The following is a 14227-nucleotide window of genomic DNA, read 5'->3' on the forward strand; positions in this document are numbered from 1 at the left end:
TGAGGCTTAACGATCACTATACAGATAGTATGCTGCTGTTTGACATTATAGTGTCATTGCCAATCTGATTTCTTAATTTGTCCTTTTACTTACAATTAGTAGCTAACATTTATATAGCATTTTATGGTTTATCTTACTTGTTTTTTACAACCCTGTAATGAAGTTTGCGGATGAGGAAACAGGCTGCAAATATTAAGTGATTTGCATGGGGCCATAATAGATAGTAAGTGGCAAAACTAGTACTTGACCCTACTTGCCCTCGTTCCAAATCCCCGTCCCTTCCCACAGTAATCCTCACTTGCCTTAAATGCATCTGAGATCCATAACCCTGACTTTGTGAATATATTCTTTACTTGGTGTCATCCCTTTTATACCTTATTTTTATGAGGGTTTTTTGTTTGTGTGTGTATGTTTTTGTTACTTAGAGGTGTCGTGGAATATGATGCAGAAGGCTTTACAAAACTCACTCTGCTGCTGATGTGGAAAGATTTTTGTTTTCTTGTACACAGTGAGTATACTTTTGCTATCAGCATGTCAGCATACATTTAAAAATGTTCTGAACCACATGTAATAATCGGTCCGAGAACCTTTAGTGACCTGACTTGTTTCCTTTTACTTTAGTATATGTATATTTATTGTGTGATCTTGAAGAGAAAACTATCTCTAGACCAGTGGTTCTCAATCACTGGAGTGATTTTGCCCCTTAGGTGAGGTTTGGCAATGTCTGGAGACATTTTTGGTTGTCACAGTTGGCAGCGGGGGTGGGGGATGGCTACTTGGCTACTTGCATCTGGTGGGTAGAGGTCAACGATGTAGCTAAACATCCTACAATGCACACGACAGCCCCTCACAAAAATATTATTGAGTCCAAAATGTCAGTATTGCCAGGCTGAAGACACCCTACCCTAAACAGATTTCTGTTTCAAAGTGTCTTTCCAGTATCGAGCCTCAAAACTTGCAGAATTACTCAGAACATACCTGCTGTGATCATTTGGTTATCATCCTTATTAAGTGAAAGGTCTACAGCTTTGATGATACGCAGTACATAGCTTAAAGGTGGGGCAGTGTCTCAATGCGTCCACAACACTTCTCAGGGTTCTCCCGCGGAGTAGGCTACTTAGATGGTGGCTGTGTTATACCATTCAATCAGTCAGTGAACATTGGCCCAGCTTTTTCTTGGTGGATAATTTAGAGTCTCTTTTTTTTGTTTATTTCCTGGTTATATAAGAACCAGTGACCGATGGTGTCAGGTTTCAGTTGCAAGTCACTGAGACCTTCATTCTGTAGTAATTTGGTATGCAAAATGCCTAGTCTTCAAGCCAAAGGCAAAGGAGTTCTAGCTTTCCCAGCTCGAATTAGAGAAAAGCAGTGGGTTTGAGTTGGCTTCACTCAGTATGTAGAACTTACCCTATGCCTTAATAAACTATTTCAGAAAGAAAAACTTCAGCCCTATGTAGCCAAGGCATCTGACAGTATGAAGATACTGACTGTAGGGGATTTTTCTTCCCCAGCAGATTTATCTTCTTGGTTGTGATTTGGCTAGGTTAAAATAGTTTTCAAATTCTTTTGGTGTTTTTTTGTTTTGTTTTGTTTTTTTTGCCTGATCTCACACCACTAGTTAATGAGGGAGGAAACCCAAAAATGTCCATAGTGGCAGAAGGAGGAAAGCCTCTAAGTAAAACGTTATCATGGTATAATCCACGTAAAGAGAATTGAGAACTGGCTATGTGTGGAAGGAGTTGGGCCTCTCTGCTCTTTAGGTGTTGCCCAACAATCACCACCTTGTCAAGGTGTCATGTACCATGTCACCACCATAACCTGCAGTATGGGGCAGGTGGAGGAGGGAAGCCTCACAGTCAAGGCCTCCTGGCAGCCTCCTCTTTGCCTCCTGTCTTCTGTGGCTTTACTGATCTATGCCAAACACTGGTGCTTCCAGCCACCACTTTTGATTCTGACCTTATGTGTCCTTGCTTTGGTTTTGCATTCTGAGTCTTAATTCCTTTGTGAGACCTCACTTCCTATTTGCCATATTCACTTTGGCACACTGCCTTGGTCCCAGTATTCTTTTTCTAACCTGGTAACCCAGCCTGATCCAGACTGCATTCGTGATTTATCTTTTTGACTCTGGACAGTTGCCTAGTGCAATTCCCCTAGCTCAGCTCAGACAAGAGGGGTCTGTAACCTGCCTCAGAGGATGGTGGTGAGGGGCAGATGCCTCCAGAGTGGCCATGGACAACCTCATCACAGTGGGACAATTACAACTATTATGTGAGATGAATGCCTCAGCCAGTTCTTTTATCCCAAAGTGGCATGACAGGCCAAGTCTTTTTCCTGAAACTTGCGTTCTTCTCCTACCCATGGTTCTACTTGCAGTTGATGTCTGATCATATCAGACATAAGAAAAAGAATACGTTCATGACATTGCTCAGTTTAACCATGTTTTCCACGTGTAACTTAAAGAGGACTATTCTGGTGGTGGCTAGCAAGAGGAAATTGTTACTTGCAGTGATGTTCAGGGATAAAAAAGCATTCCCCTCTCACCTCCTGCCGACTCTTTGGTCAGTTTATTCAGCGTTACAGCAACTGCTGTAGCTTTTGAAAGTCTATTTCCTGCAGGATATTTTCTCCTTAGTATCACGTGTCCAGTATTTCTTACAGCTCCTGCTCCACCTTACTGTCTCAGCTTTTCCAAATCAGACATGCAAAATTGAGTGCCGAAGTTAAATTTTCACTTCATCTTGAATTACCTTCTTCAGAAACATAGAACCTCCAGGCACTCCTTAGAACAGCTATAAAGGACCTTAGGATTTGTTTAATTTACTTTTTCCAAAGTATTTCCTCAGGCTCATATTCCTTTCCTCTCCAGGCTATTTGCTCCTTGTCTCAGCATCACTGCCCACACTCTTGTTCTTCTGGCAGATAAGACCTTGTCTGTGAATCAAGGGACTTTGATGCCGTTTCCTGCTCCGTCACTAACTCACAGCCTGTCTTTAAATAATTTCCACCCTTTTGCTTCTTTCTTATCTAAAATGTAGGACTTGCTACATTGGAATGAAGTTTGGTTAGATAATGTGTTTTACTTAGTCATGCAGTTAAGCATCTGACACTTACCTTCCTTTGGAAGCATCTGCTTGCTTGGTTACAACGCCCAAGAGACCACTTGTTCCTTTTTTTCCTTCCATGAAGTGGGGAGGTGAATATGGGGTTGCAGAAACTTAACAAAGAACATTGCAATGAATTATTCTGAGATCTCAAGTCAAGAAAAAGGAGGAAGGAAGTGCCTGGAGATAGATCCAGTCCCCTGTGGCTGGCTCCACTACTTCGTGAAGGTTGAAGACCTGGCAGAATGAGAAATAACATCTTTGCTCTCCCCTCTCTCTATTCTCCCAGGCCCAGGAATAGGAAGACAGCTATCAATAGGGCAGGTGCTGGCAATAACGCTGAGCATGTTGGATGCTAGAGAAAAGAGACACTCCTTTCTTGAGGCAGACAGGTCTGACCTCAGACTAGGGCCAGAGTGTATGGAAGCAAGAATGCCTTACGGGACAGCATTGCGCATATTATGAAATCTCTCAGGAGAAACTACAACATCCTGGGATTCTGGCAGTTCCAGGGGTGGAGATTATGGCCATAATTTTGGCCATGGAGCTTTTTCATCCATTTATTCCTTCCTGCCATCATTCGTTATCAACATGTCTCAAGACTTGGAACCGCAGTAGGATCAGAAACTTGCTCCCATCCAGAAACTGTTTTCAGGAATGTTTCCTGGACATCATCTAAGAATTACTCATACCAGTTGTATAGGTAATTCCATATTTGCCAAATTGTTCTTCCTCTGGAGGTAGATGTTTCTTTAAGCCAGCAGCTTTTCAGAACGCTGGATGGCAATAGAACTGGTTAGCAAGGCACAGTAGCACAGAACAAACACAACCACTGGGGGAAAGATGTGCTCTTATTTCCTGGTCCCCAGTCAGCTGCGCTGTAAGTAGACATGGGAGGAGGCAGCTGCCTGCGGTAGCAGAGTTGCTGCTTGGAAGAGGAGAGTATTGAGATCTGTGATTTCCAAGGCAATATCAGGGAATCTGTGACTGTATGAGAAGCTGTCTTCTCATTAAATCCTTGGTAAGTGACCCCTTGAGTCACCCAGCTTGGATCCTAAGCATTGTCTCCCTGGTAGAATGCCTATTAGACTGAATCTGACCATTTTTTCTCTTCTCTGCCTCCACCCCTAATTATTTTAACTCAGTTTAACTGAGAGCTGAGTTTACTGAGAACCTACTACATGCTCAGTACTATGCTAGGTATTAGCAAATATAAGTAAATAACTCAGGCTTGACCTTAAGACACTTTTAATAGTATAGCACACAAGTTGGAAAACTACAGCCTATGGGCCAAATCACACCCTCAGCCTGTTTTTATATGGCCCTCAAGCTAAGAATAGTTTTTATATTTTTAAAGGTTGTCAGAAAAAAAAAACAAAGAAGCAAAAGAATATGCAACAGAGACAGTATATGGCTTACAGAGCCTAAAATATTTACTATTTGACTCTTTACAGAAAGTTTGTCAGCCTCTGGTCTAGTTGATGAGAAAAGAGGTCAGGTGATATTTTGTGACTTGCTTACTATAGGCAAGGCATAAAGTGATGTTTAAGAGAATAGAGTGAGACCCTCATATATTAAATATAAAAGAGAGAGAGAGAAACCCTCCCTCTTGGAGTCTAATGAGAGAGACAGACAATAAAGAAGTAAACTAAATGTATAAATTTCAAATGGTGACAACAACCATGATGGAACAAAGCAGATGGCTATAATAGATTAAGAGGAGGCTACTGTAGTGTGGTTAGGGGAGACCTCTTGTAGAAGATGACATTTCAGCTGAGACCTTAATGAGCCATTCAGAGAGCCAAGGGAGGAGACTCCAAGGAAAGCAGTGAGCTTGTGCAAAAGCCTTAAGGCAGCAAAGAGCTTTGCCTGAGCCAGTGTGAGCGGAGCACAGTGAGCAAGGGGAAAGTCATTTGTTCATTTTTTTTTTTTAGCTCCTTATTTTGAGTTACTTTCTTAGTCACTTGCTCTGGAGATTACAATAGGCATCTTTAACTTAACACAATCTACTGAAGGTTAATAGCGACTTAATTCTAGTGAAATACAACAACTTTGCTCCTTTTCCTTCCCCTTGTTTGTGCTATTGCCACATGTTACATCTTTATATGCTGTAATGTAAACACAATATCGTTTTTCTATTATTGCTATAAACAGTCATATTTTTAAAAGAAAAAGAGAAAAAATTCTCTTTGTATTTTGTTCTTTCTATTATTTCCAATATATTACTCCATTTCATAGTTGTTATAGTGTTGTTCATTTATTGGTTTTAAGTTTACATTAAGTACAAAAACAGTTATTTTGTTTTTCAGAGAGCTCAGTTTCTGGTAAGACTTTGTTTTTTGTTAAAGTTAGAGGAAACTGACAACTTCAGACTAATTCTGGTAGTCATTTAAATAATTTTTTCCTTAGAGAATTGTAATCAAGACCAATAAATTAAAAATCAGGACAGCTTTTGAAATTTTAAGTAAAAATCGGAAGCTTCCGTTTATTGCTACAAATGATCCTTCTAAGCTCTGATTTCTGTCAGGCTGTATAACTCTTAGTATAACCAAGGAAATTATTGGCATTGATACTGCACTGTTGCCTCACCACTAAAAGGCAAAGCTATCATAGTAGCAGCCATTCGGGTCCTGAGCAAAATGGCGTAGACTTTCATCTCCCTGCCACAGAAACGATGTTTTTGTTGTAGACTACTTAGCAGGCAACAAACAAGATGGCTACTAGATAATTTAGCAACAGAATTACAAAACCAAAACAGTGCTATTTCTCAAATCTTGCTTACTTTTTTGGATACAAATAACGTTTTTATGTAAATGAATATATTTGAAGAGCAAATCAGAATCGATAAAAGTGATTAAAATTAGAAATTACAATGGAATGTATTAGAACTTGTTTCAAGCCAAATCTATAAAAAGTGTAATATTATTTTAGAATTACCAAGTTTACCTCATATCAGGCATATATAAAGATTCTTAGTTTTATTTTACCATTTCTAGTCTTAATTAACTGCCAAAGCAACAGGGACTAAAATTGATTATAAACAAAAAGTGAAACCAGTCAGTTCTCTATATTGTTCAATACGATAAAAAATGTCGAAAAAGATAAAATCTTTGTAAATGTCTTTTTGTTTTAATAATGAGAACTATTGGGTCCTTTAGATACTTTAAACATTTTGGCTAATTTTTATCCTGAGACTTCTTTGAAAGTGGTTAACTCTGCTAGGCAAAGTGGTTTTCATCTTTTGATTACTCACACAAGCACGCCCTACTTACACTTTACGACTCTGAGAGCCCTAGTCCTTTAGCAACCACCCTCACTATTTTGATTCAAATGGAAACTTTCATCTTTAGAGTTTACTTCCAGAAAGTCCGTTTTGTAATTTCTGACACTACTTTAAGAATTTAATCTTCATTGAGAATATTTTCTTCATTGTAATACCTTGGATTTACATGACCACCCTTTAATGACCTTAAAGGATTTCTTGTAAGGAAGGAGGTTGTAAATCAGATGCACAATCATGCAATGATTTTTTTCCCCTATACCCTGTTATATATGTTGTATGATTCTTTTCAGTTAAAATTATTGGGTTAAGTAATTGCTAAAGTGACTTTTTCTAATCAAAGAAAAGTCTTGAAAACTCTTTCAGGCCAGGCACAGTGGCTCACACCTGTAATCTTAGCACTTTGGGAGGCTGAGGCAGTAGGATTGCTTGAGGTCAGGAGTTAGAGACCAGCCTGGACAATGTAGCGAGATCCCATCTCTACAAAAAAATTTTAAAAATTAGCTGGGCGTGGTGGCACATGCCTCTAGTGCCAGCTACGTGGGAGGCTGAGGCAGAAGGATCACTTGAGCCCAGGCCTTTGAGGTTGCAGTGAGCTGGGATCACACCATTGCACTCCAGCCTGGGCAACAAAGCGAGATCCTGTCTCTAGGGAAAAAAAAGGAAGAAAGAAAAGAAAACTCAGTGATTTTGACTTTTCAGTTATTTTTGACTTGCTTTCAAATTAACAAGTTGTAACCCAGAAGTCGTCTTACCCAATGAAAGAAAAGAAACTGTTTACAAAGAGTAAATCTTATGTTATTGTTCTAGTTCAGTATAACTTTTTCTTAGAATTAATATTAAAGTACTGTTGACATTGGTGGAGCATGGGCATTATTTCAGTGCAGAACTTCTGCTGTTGTTGAAGATAATGGTAATGATAATTAACAGGTATTGAATGTATACTATACTTTAGACACAGTTCTCAGTACTTGGTGTAGATTTGTTATTTAATCCTAACAACATCCTTCTGGGGGTAATTACCAGTATTACCCCAATTGTGGCACAGCAAAACTAAATGATAGAGCTAGGATTTAAATCCAGGAAGTGATTCTAGATCCTGTGTACTAAATTGTATTACTGTACTGCTTCACATGATCTGTTGGCAGTATCCCCAAGTATGCACGATGAATTTTGAAAGCTTCTAGAGCACCTCAGAGAACCTGTAAGACCCAAGAACAGGAGCAGAGAGTCAGTGTCCAACCATACACAAGTAGGAGAGATGTGGAGACTATCTCATTTCTCAGTAATGTGAGTGGACATCTCACCAAAGACAACTTCACTTATCTGAAGGTAGTGAGGCTGAAGCTAGAGTTGTTCCTCAGAGGAGGTGACAGGTTGTCCAGCTGTAATCCTCTATCCAGTGGCACAAATATACCGGTTCAAGGCAAGGATTTGCTCTGTGGCCATTGAAAGAACAAAACTAAGTGGCTTAATTAAGGAATTAACCAGCTCCTGATTACCAAAAACCCGATTTAACCTGTTTAGACATAGTGAATGTGATCAATTAGAATGGTTTGTCCCACAAACCTACAAGGTCAAATGCCTCCAGAGCCAAAAGGATGATGTAGCTGTGGGAGTAGCCCCTCTTCTAAGACGGGTGGCCAGGCAGGAACTATAGCAAACTGCACACTCCTTTACACACTCTTTGTTGTTTTTTTTTTTCTTAACCAAGTACAATCCAAACATTTGGATCTATCCTGAGTGCCTATTAGTCTTTTTTTAAAATACTTTTTCTAATATGAATTTTAAACAAACATCAAAGTAGAGAGGAAAAATACAATGAGCTCCCATGTGCCTATCACCCATATTGCAGTATTGTCACCTTTATTTCTTTGATCCCGCCTCCTTTTTTTTTTTTTTTAGTTTTTTTTTTTTTAATTTTTTTTTTTTCAGCTCTTCATGGGGGTACAAAAGCTCAGGTTATACACATTGTCCGTGTCCCGCCCATCCCCCTAAGTCAGAGCCTCAAGCGTGTCCATTCTCCAGACAGTGCGCCTGGCATTCACCATGTAGTCATACCTCCATCCCCTCCCCCCCATCTCCCCGAGTCAGCACCTTCAAGCATGACCATTCCCCAGACAGTGCACAACGCACTCATGTAGGCATACATCCATCCCCTCCCCCCCCCCCACAGCCCCCCCCACCCCCCCACCCCCCGTCTCAGTCTGATATCCAATTGGTATCCTTCCCCGATGTGCATTTAGGTGATGATCAGGGAAACCAATTTTCTGGTGAGTACATGTGATGCTTGTTTTTCCATTCTTTGGATACTTCACTTAATATAATGGGTTCCAGCTCTCTCCAGGAGAACCAAAGAGATGTCGTATCATCGTTATTTCTTATAGCTGAGTAATACTCCATGGTATACATATACCACAGTTTACTAATCCATTCGTGGATTGATGGGCACTTGGGTTGTTTCCACATCTTTGCGACTGTGAATTGTGCTGCTATAAACATTCGGGTACAGGTGTCTTTGTTATAGAATGACTTTTGTTCTTCTGGGTATATCCCCAATAATGGGATTGCTGGATCGAATGGTAGGTCTACTTGAATCTGTTTAAGGTATCTCCATAATGCTTTCCACAGGGGTTGCACTAGTTTGCATTCCCACCAGCAGTGTATGAGTGTTCCTGTCTCTCCGCATCCACGCCAACATGTGTTGTTTTGGGATTTTTTGATAAAGGCCATTCTCACCGGAGTTAAGTGGTATCTCATTGTGGTTTTGATTTGCATTTCCCTGATGATTAGGGATGTTGAGCATTTTTTCATGTTTGTTAGCCATTCTTATATCTTCTTTTGAAAAATTTCTATTCATGTCATTTGCCCACTTTTTGATAGGATTGTTTTATTTTTTCTTGCTGATTTTCATGAGTTCTAAATAGATTCTTGTTATCAGTCTTTTATCTGATGTGTAGTATGCGAAAATTTTTTCCCATTCTGTAGGCTGTCTGTTTATTTTCGTGACTGTTTCTTTGGCTGTGCAAAAGCTTTTTAATTTAATCAGGTCCCATTCATTTATTTTTGTTGTTGCTGTGATTGCCTTAGGGGTTTTCTTCATAAATTCTTTGCCTAGACCAATGTCTGTAAGAGTCTTTCCTACATTTTCTTCTAGAATTCTAATCGTTTCCCATTTAAGGTTTAAATCTGTTATCCACCGTGATTTGATTTTTGTGAGAGGTGAAATCTGTGGGTCCTGTTTCAGTCTTCTACATGTGGCTATCCAGTTTTCCCAGCACCATTTATTGAACAGCACTGCCTCCTTTTTAATTTAATTTAATTTTTTACTTTCTGGAATATTTTGAAGCAAATGTGAAACATCATATTATTTTACCTATAAGTACGTCATTATGTATCTCTAATAGATAAGTATTTTTCAAAAACATATATTCAAAATAATATTCTTACATCTAATTCTTTTTTTATCATTATTAGCATTTATTTTGTTGTAAATTAGATAATCTTTCATGTGTTACATTCTCCTAGTTTCTTTACAGTAGATACCTCCATAGTTGATATTTCCTATTAATTTCAGCTGTGTATAGCTTTCCATTTTTATCTAGGATTTTCTAAAACTTTTTTTAACAGAACAATTTAGAAAACAGCTTCTATACTTTACTTTGTCCTACGTTTAAAACCTGGCACCATCACTCACAAGTTATGTAACAATTCTTTAGTATCATCTCAAACCTAGTCTGTGTTCAGATTTCCCAGTTTGTCTCAAACATATTTTTTTTACAGTTGGTTTATTCAAATCAGGTTCCAAACAAGTAAGGATCCATGAATCTTGAAAGTCTTTCTTCAGAAAAAAAGAGATGTAGTCCCAAATAATGGATGTTGCTACCCATTTTCCTTCCCCATAGTTTAGTTGAGAAACTATTGAAAACATTTGTATATCATCTTATAGTTTCAAGGTGCTTTTAATTATTTCATTTAGAATGTGAGCCCTTCGTTTTTTATGCCAGTTTTTAATAGAATTCTTAAGTATTAGAATGTGTCAGAGACCCCTTTGCTGAATCCTATGGATCAATTCTTTAGAACAGTATTTTTGAATGTATAAAATGAAATATATCATACTACAAAGGAAATCAATTATGCCAAAATACTGCTATCAAATCTTTAAAAAGTTATGATATAGAGATATATTTCTTCTTAGTGAACAGATATATAGCTTTTTTGTTAACACATTAAAAATATCCAGTGGCAAATCTAATAACACCTATAATTTTGAAATAGTAAAGAGTATAAATAATATTTTGAGATATGGGCACCATTTACAATGTGATATAAAAATATCTACAGTTTCTATTGGTAACAAAGTCAAGATACTGCTAATACTACTACAGATTGCCTATATTCATAATTTGAAGAAATGCTAAATTTCAGTTAAATGTTAGTGAAAATAAAGGTACTCATTTTCCCATCCGTACTCCCTGAAGCCCTGAATCCAAGCACCCTTGCAAGTGTGATAAGGAAAGATGCATAGACCTCAGATTGTATTTGTGGAAGAATAGGACTAAAAGCTGGGCTTCTTAAAATCCAATTAAGTATTTTCTATGTTTGAATGGCTCAGTTCTAAGATTGTAAGCCAGGTAGGTACTTTTATAACAATATGTGTTTGGTATTGTACTGCTGACATCTCGAGACTGGCCTGAAGTACTGACTAATGTTCAGCATAAGGAAAATACCAGAAATAATGCTCAGATTTAAAGTTTAATGACTTTTCCATTTGTATATTGTATTTTTCCTAACTGCACAAATTCAACTTTCATGAGTCCATGGGGTACATTTTTCCCATCTTTTTTGAGGTATAATTTACATAGAGTAAAATTTACCCATTTTAAGCAAACACCTTAATGAATTTTGGCAATCACATGCAGTCATAGAACCAGTACCACAATCAAGACAAAAAACCTTTTCATTACCTTAAAAAGTATCCTCCTGTGACTTTGCAGTTCATCTCCTTCCCTGACTTCCAGCCCTAGGTCACTACTACCACTTTCTGTTACTATAGTTTATTCTGTTTTAGCATTTGTAGAATTTGTTAAAGATGGAATCATACAGTATTTAGTCTTCTGCACTGGACTTCTTTTACTTAGTATAATGTTTTTGAAATCTAGCCATGTTGCTGTGTGTGTCAGTGTTTCATTCTTATTTATTGCTAAGTAGTATTCCATTTTTCCATTCCATTATTTATCCATTTATTAGATGATGAATATTTTGTTAGTTTCCAGTTTTTGGCTATTAAGAATAATGCTCTTTGAATATAATTCAAGTGCAAGTCTTTGTGTGGACATATGTTTTTATTTCTCTCGGTTAAGAACCTGGGAGTGGGAATGCTGGGTCATATGGTGTAATTCAGTAGCACGCTGCCAAACTGTTTTCCGAAGGGCTGGCCCTTTTTACATTCTTATTAACTGTGAGTTCCACAGCTAATAAGAGTTCCAGTTCTTCCATGTCTTTTCTATTAATAACTGTTGCTATTGTCAGTCTTTTTAATTTTAGCCATTATAGGGTATATATTAGAATCTCATTTTAATTTACAGTTCCCTAATACTTACTTGCCATTCAAGTACATTAATTTGTGAAGTGTCTGTTCACATTTTTTCCCTATTTTTAATTGAGTTATCTTCCTATTTTTTAGTTAAGAGTACTTTATACATTTAGATACAAGCCTTTTGTCAGTCGTGTGTTCTATAGATATTTGCAGAGCTTTTTCATTTTCTTAACTGTGTCTTTCAAAAAGCAAAAAATTTTCGTTTCCATAAAGTCCATTTTATCACTTTTTAATTTTATGGGCCACGCGTTTTGTGTCCTGCTTAAGAAATTCTTGCCTAATCAAGTTCACAAATAATTTCTAAATTGTTTTCTTTTAGAAGGTTTATAGTTTTAGCTCTTAAATGTAGGTCTCTGTTTCATTTCAAGATAATTTTTATGTATGGTATGAGGTAAAAGACATGATTCCTTTTTTTTTGTTTTGTTTTCATACTAATATCTAATTGTCCCAGCACTGTTTGTTGAAAAAACTATCCTTTCCCCATTGAATTATCTTGAAACTTTTGTCAAAAATCAATCAACCCTGTAAGTATAGATCTATTTCTATACTCTCTATTCTGTTCCATTGATCTATTAATATATGTCTGTGCTTTCGCTTTATAGCAAGTCTTGAAAATCAGGTATTATAAATCCTTTAATTTTGTTTTTGTTTTTGAGACAGTGTCTTGCTCTGTTGTTCAGGCTGCAGTGCAGTGGTGTCATTATAGCTCACTGCAACCCCAAACTCCTGGGTTCAAATGATCCTCCTTCCTCAGCCTCCAGAGTAGCTGGGACTACAGGCGTGTGCCACCATGCCTGGCTCATTTTTCTATTTTTGGTAGGGACAGGGTCCCACTATGTGGCTCAGGCTGGTCTCGAACTCCTAGCCTCAAGTGATCTTTCTACCTTGGCCTCCTAAAGTGCTGGGATTACAGGCATGAGTTGCCGCATCCAGCCTAACTTTGTATTTCTATGCTCAAAATTATTTAGGCTATTTATATATTTTGTCTTTTCATATACCTTTTAGAATCAGCTTGTCAGTTTCTTCACAAAAAGCATGACTGGGATTGTGTTGAATCCAGGGAGAGTTACCATCTTAGAAATACTGAGTTTCCAATTTATGAACATAGTATATGTTTCCATTTATTTTGCTCTTCTTTAATTGCCCATAGTAATGTTTTATAGGTTTCAGTATATGGGTCTTGCACATCTTTTGTTAAATTAATTCCTAAATATATTTTTATACTATTGTGAATGGAGTTTTCTTTAAACTTTCAATTTCTAATTGCTCATGTTAATATATAGAAATATAAATTGATTTTTATATATTGACCTTTAGTAGATTTCTCAGAATTTTTATGTGTATGATCATGTCATCTGCAAATAATGACAGTTTTACGTCTTCCCTTCCAATGTGAATATTGTCCTTCCTTCCTTCTTTCCTCCCCCCCTCTCTTTCTTCCTTCTTTCCCGTGGCCTCCAGACCTGACCTATGCAATAGTTTATCCATTTGTGTGTTGATTTATTCCTTCATTCACCATGTATTGAGTACCTGCTCTGGGTACAGGCACTGTCAAGACTCAAGGAGACCACCAGGATGAGTGATATCTGCTCTGAAATGGCTCACTGTCTAATGTGGAAGATATAAATACAGAAATGAAACATTACTTATAGAGTACAATGCTCAGCATATACCAGATGTTATGGGAACACAGAGAAAGGACACCCAACTCAGTATGGCAGGAGGGCTACAAGAGCACTCCAGACAGAGGAGCTAGCGTAAACAAAGGCACCAAGGGAAGAAATCGTAGAGTATATGTGAGGAACTGTAAGTGGTTTAGGATTTCTCAAATGTTTGGTGGATCCCAGGGAGTGGTGAGAGATTAAGCTAAAGAGGCAGTCAGAGGCCTCAACACAGATAGCATTGCATAGCAGGCTGACAAATTTGACTATGCTGAGGATAGCAAGGAGTTTTTGAAGAGTGCTTAGTAGAGAAGTGACATATATTTTCTTTTTAAAAATAGATTATCTGATATTATGTAAAAGATGATTTGGAATTGGGACCAGGAGACCTAAAACAATAGTCCAGACCAAAGATGATTAGATCTGAACTAGAGCAGTCATAATATTGAAGAAATATTTTAGAAGAAAAACTGGCAAAATTTAGTGATTGGTCCCAAATAGAAGACAAGGGACTAAGAAGGATTAGGATGATTCCCAGGTTTCTTCTTTAGGCATCCAGGTAGCTGATGATGCCATCAGCTGAAGC

The 14227-nt window shown here is 37.7% G+C and overlaps 1 protein-coding gene across 2 annotated transcripts in view; it reads left to right on the forward strand.

The window, feature by feature from the left end:
- BABAM2 (BRISC and BRCA1 A complex member 2) overlaps positions 1-14227 on the forward strand; it is a 387195-nt gene that overhangs the window by 306186 nt on the left and 66782 nt on the right. Inside the window, exon 10 of one of the 2 annotated variants that reach the window (XM_045549308.1) lies at positions 426-508. The exons of the other annotated variant lie outside the window; for it this stretch is intronic. Within the exon in view, the coding sequence (XP_045405264.1) occupies positions 426-508 (83 nt within the window). The remainder of the gene's footprint in view (positions 1-425; positions 509-14227) is intronic. 2 annotated transcript variants of the gene reach the window in all.

This window comes from Lemur catta, chromosome 4 (genome assembly GCF_020740605.2).
Source record: "Lemur catta isolate mLemCat1 chromosome 4, mLemCat1.pri, whole genome shotgun sequence".
NCBI lineage: Eukaryota > Metazoa > Chordata > Mammalia > Primates > Lemuridae > Lemur > Lemur catta.